Below are 5,325 nucleotides of genomic sequence, written 5' to 3' on the forward strand. Positions count from 1 at the left end.
TAAACGCCATCATTACTCCAATCCAGATATGCTTTGTACTTTCTTTGCCAAGGCTGTCCTAATGTCACAGTCTCCAATTCAAAGTGAGCATCCATAACATAAAAACGATGTGCACATGGAATGTCATGAATCATTACCGGGACATCAGTATAGCCTACATAATTTGCATGGTCATTGACAAAGGACGCTAGAAAGCCTATGTGAGGGACCAAGGTGATATCAGGAATAGCCTTAAATATGCCATAAGGAATTGTATTTACATATGCTCCTGTATCTACTAACGCTTCACATTCCAAATTGTTACTACCAAATGTAGCAACAATTACTAGCCGAAACCCTTGATCTAGATCGTCTTCGCCTAAGTTTGAGATTTGGCACATGGCCGACACTACCCGTAGGCATTTTTCGCAAGTTTGCATTTGCTATGTTCGGCATTTCTCCTTACGCAGCTTAGCCTCCGCTTGATCCTGCTCTTTGATCATATCTTTCTATTGTTTGTGCTTTTTCGCTTGATGAATTTGCTCAATCATCTCCGGTGTGAGAGTGAGATGGTATTTCTTTAGGTGACTACCACTTATCCAATTAGCCATAGGTTCACCATCCAAGGTGGCTAATTTCACTGCACCACTCGGAGAAAGTGCGTCAATTACATATGGACCTTGACCCCTCTTGGTGAGCTTGGAAGTGTGTTGTTTCAAAGTGTAGGCCAATACCAAATCACCTTCCTGAAACTCTTTGGAGATGATTTTTTGATCGTGAAACTGTTTCTGACTGCGTTTAAGTGCATACATGCCTGCTAGTGCTCGAATTTGTGTCTCTCCTAGTTCCTTAAGTTGTTCAATCCTATTGGATAACTCATGGCCATTCCAGGTTAAGGTCTTTGCAACCCGCAATGTTGGAATAAGAAATTCTATGGGCAAAATGGCATCTAATCCATACACCATGTTGAAGGGTGTAGTTCTTATGCTTGTTTTATAAGCAACACGATAAGCCCAAATTGCCGAATGCAATTTCATTTCTCAATCCACTTTGGATTCGCTGACTATTTTGGAAAGGGTAGCACACAAAATCTTGTTATTGCTTTCCGCTTGACCATTGGCCTGAGGATGATAAGGAGCTCACTTTCTATGAATCACCATGAATCCATCTAAAAGATATTCAATGGTTTCCTTAACAAAATGTGTTTCTCTATCACTTACTATTTCAATAGGTAGCCCGTATCTTGTAAAAACAAACTCATACAAGAACTTAGCAGTCGTCCGAGCATCATTTGTCATTGTCGCTTTCCCTTCTACCCACTTGGTCAGATAGTCTGTTGCCACTATGATTATTGAGCATGAGTTTTGTAAGCGGGTGGCTTTATCGGGCCAACAAAATCAATTCTCCACTGAGCAAAAGTCCTCGCTCCCATCATGGGTCGTAATGGCATGCTATCTCTTTTGATCGGTGGTTTCGCCCTTTGGCATTCATTACATCTCTTTACAAACTCCTTAGCATCACTAAACAATGTTGGCCACCAAAGACCTGACATCATTATAGCTTTCGCTGTGGTCTTCGGCTTGCCCTACATGAGCTTGCTGTAAGATGAAAACATATTCTTGTTCTACTGCACATAGTCTCAATTGTTGATCCTTGCCCCTTTTGTAGAGCTAATTTTCAATGATGACGTATTCTTGGGCTTCAATTTCAATAGCTTTACATCGCGCCCTATTAGCATGTTCGGGTAAAGTACAAGCCGTCAAATAGTCAACAATGTACTTACTCCATTTAGGTGCTACTGTTATTTGAAACAAGGTAGCATAGGGTATGGGAGGCCTTTGTTGACAGGACAAATAATTTTTGATAAAATTATTTGTATCCGTATGCATCGTAGGCCAATATACTTCTATCTTTCTATTCATTTTACCATTCGATCAAGGGAAAAGTGAAGATCCGTCATAGGAATATGTGCACTACGCAAGTAGTGTTCATATTCACTAGGATCTATACACAATCACAAGATTTGGTCTTTGCCTTGGCGATACAATCTACCTGCTATTAGTTGATAGCGATAAGTTTGTTGAATTATACTAGATGTTTCTGTTGGGTGTAACTCCTGATTCTAGATTTCCATTGAAAGAAAAGGAATCATTCATTCAAACCATCTTGGAACTATTCAATATTGAACAAATTGGCATCTAGCAAATCATCATCTGCACCATCAGGAGCCTCTCCATTGGTTATTTGCGATAAATGATATGCTCTCTAATGCCTAGTGCCTTCTTTACAACCACTGTAAAGTCAAATTCTAGTAAGATAAGAAACCATCTTACTATTCGACCATTGTTACATGGATTATTCACCAAGTATAGTAAGGCTTGATGATCAACAAAGAACACAAATTGATTTGCCAATAGATAATGCCGAAACTTCTTTACAGCATATATCATACCTAGAACTTCTTGTTCCGTGGTTGTATAATTCTTTTCTGTCGTATTCAATTGCCTACTAGCATAGAAAATAGGAAAATCAATTTTTCCTTCACCCGACTGATCCAATATGCAACCAATAGCAAAACTAGAAGCATTTGCATGCACATGAAAGATCTTCTTCCAATCCGGTGCCTTTAGGATTGGTGCATTCGTTAGAGTTTTTTTGAGTTTCTGAAAGGAGATTTCACATTCATCTGTCCAAATGAAAATCGTAATGAGAGCGTACATAGGCTTTGCAATCACTGCATACATATAGATAAATCGTCTATAATAGCCGTAGTGTCCCATAAAGGATTGCACTTGCATCGCATTGAATGGCCTTGGCAGCTCCACAATCACTTTGATCTTCTCTAGATTCGTTGAAATGTTGTTTTTTGAGACAATATGCCCCAAAAATTTTCCTTGTCTAACCATGAAAGTGCACTTTTCAGGGTTTAGGCGTATGTTGTAGGTCCTACACTTCTCAAAAACTTTCTTTAAATGTTCTACATGGTCCATCCAAATAATTGAGTGAACACATAGGTCATCCATATAGATTTCCAAAAAGTCCCTCAAATACTCTTTAAAGGCATGAGACATCAATCTCTAGAAGGTGGAGGGGGCATTAGTCAACCCAAAAGGCATTTTTCTAAAGGCATAAATGCCCCATTCTGTAGCAAATGCCGTCTTGTGTTGATCTCTAAGAGCAATAGACACTTGGTTGTATCCAGAGAATCCATCTAGGAAACTAAAAGCTTCCTTGCCTGCCACTCTTTCTAGCACATGTTCTGTGATAGGGAGAGGATAATTGTCTCTTATGGTAGTTGCATTTACTTTTTTGAGATTAACAGACACACACGTAGATTTCCATTCTTTTTGGGTACTACCACAATAGGAGAAACCCATTCCGTGTATTCAATTTCATAAATAAACTCAACATCCTTAAATTTATCTATCTCTTCCTTGATTTATATCTACTTGGCTTTGCGTCCTCTCTTAAGGGTATTGTATGCTGACAGATGGAAGGATCTACCCCTTTCAAATGTTTGTAAGACTAAACAAATACATCTCGATATTCTCGGAGGGTTGCTATCAAATAGTCTTTCTCTTCACGGGTAAGGTCCGTAGCAATATACACTGGTTTCGGTTCCTCCCCTCATTTTGCTAAATCTATTCGCTTGGTGTCTTCAAGACTATCATACGATACTCCCGTTTGAGATTTATCTCTGTCAGGTGCTTGCAATAGTATTTGACGGTCCTGCACCGTGTATCTTTTGTAGTGTGGAGGTACTTGTATTTCATCTTCTTTTTCAGAATCAGAACTTTCAAACTCCATCGTCCACACATACTTTGGAGTTTGTTTCAAAGTCTTGTATTTTTGTTTTATTTCCAACCGTGACATTTTGGATTTGGTTGATTGTGTTTTGTCAGATTTAAGGGTTTCATCTTCTGGAAGGTTTTTTTCACTACCCCCTTTTTTGATCTCTTTTTCCCTTTTCGCACTCCCACTACTTGAGTCAAGTAACCGTTGTGACTTTATCCTTGATGCAATCATGAGCATTTACTAACTGAAGGTAGTGAGTCTTGTTTTTGATTCGAGGCATTGGGTTTGGTCTAGCCCCTTGACGTTTTTTAGCTCGTTTTTGGGCATACCTATGCTGCCTTCTCAATTTTTGGTTCAAAAAGTCAAAAAAGACTTCGCACGTTGGCTTTACAACCTTGCTGTAGTCTAGTTCACTCTCACGGTCACTAGAGTCTACATCTTCTGGCTCCATCTCCGGTTCTGCATCATAGAAGACTTCAGGGTCTTCTGAGGAAAGAGTTAAATCTTGGACTGAGATTTTATCTTTGATTCCTAACGCTTTAAACTCTTTTGTGAGGTCTTGTGACTCTTCCTCTTGTTAGGAAATAAGACGTAGCTAAATAGATAATTGAGTAGATTACTTAATGGAGAGAGACAGATTTATATACACGAGATTATAGAGTAGAGAGAGAGAGAGAGAGTACACACGATATACGTGGTTCACCCAATGTGGGCTACGTCCACGGGAAAGTAGCCACTCAATGGCTTTAGTACTTCAAAACAAGAAGTAGTTTACAAAGGGATTATACCCTTAATGGAGCTCCCACCTTGCTTCACTCTCACCACCTCACACTCACCTTGTTGCATCAACTTCACACTATGAAATGTGTGTAGAAATGGCCTCCTTTTATAGGCCAAAAGGGCTGCCCTCTCTTATGAGAGACAGCCATGTGTAGCCGCCCTTGTGCGAATAAGTCCAAATTGGACCCTCCAATCCGCCCATGTGTGGCCGCCCTTGAGAAGACAAGTCAGCTTTTGAATTCGGCCACCGGCCACCGGCCATTGACTTCCGACCACCGACCACCGGCCATTGACTTCCGACCACCGGCCATTGGCTACCGGCCACCGGCCAACCGACCGGTTGTTTTCCGACCACTTTCCGGCCGCCGGCCGGCCATAATATTCCGGCGAAAAAGAATATTCTGGAGAAAAAAAAAGTCTCGGGGGCCTCCGCCCCCGAGGCCTTTAAAGTTGCCCCTGATTCTTGTCCGTGAAAATTTTGGTTTCTGGTGAGTGATTTTCCTTCACGCACGATGGCTTCTCCTCATAATGGGGGCCTTACAAATGTGCGCTTTTACCAAAGAAAATTACAAGGGTAAATCAGGCTCCATACTTAACACCTCTTGATCCTCTATTGGTGCCAACACAGTTCGGCTAATTAAGAGGGGTTCTTTTTTGCATTGGTGTGGTGGATCCGGCATGATAGTTTGTATCATCCAAATTGGTGCACAATCATAGCTCTCATCATCCACAAACTTAGTGGGAGTGGTTTCATTTGTGCAAACCTCCATG

The 5,325-nt window shown here is 40.8% G+C and overlaps 1 protein-coding gene across 1 annotated transcript; it reads right to left on the reverse strand.

Annotated features, from left to right (window-relative positions):
- Positions 1-488: 488 nt before the first annotated feature.
- LOC147449686 (uncharacterized) lies at positions 489-944 on the reverse strand. The gene has a single exon (XM_086521618.1). The coding sequence runs from the start codon at positions 942-944 to the stop codon at positions 489-491; it is 456 nt and encodes a 151-aa protein (XP_086377744.1).
- Positions 945-5,325: the final 4,381 nt, after the last annotated feature.

This window comes from Adiantum capillus-veneris, chromosome 10 (assembly GCF_014529385.1).
Source record: "Adiantum capillus-veneris isolate H3 chromosome 10, ASM1452938v2, whole genome shotgun sequence".
In the NCBI taxonomy this organism is placed as follows: domain Eukaryota; kingdom Viridiplantae; phylum Streptophyta; class Polypodiopsida; order Polypodiales; family Pteridaceae; genus Adiantum; species Adiantum capillus-veneris.

Coding starts and splice junctions, on each gene's coding strand:
- LOC147449686 (XM_086521618.1), bottom strand. CDS start 944: ATGGTGTATGGATTAGATGCCATTTTGCCCATAGAATTTCTTATTCCA.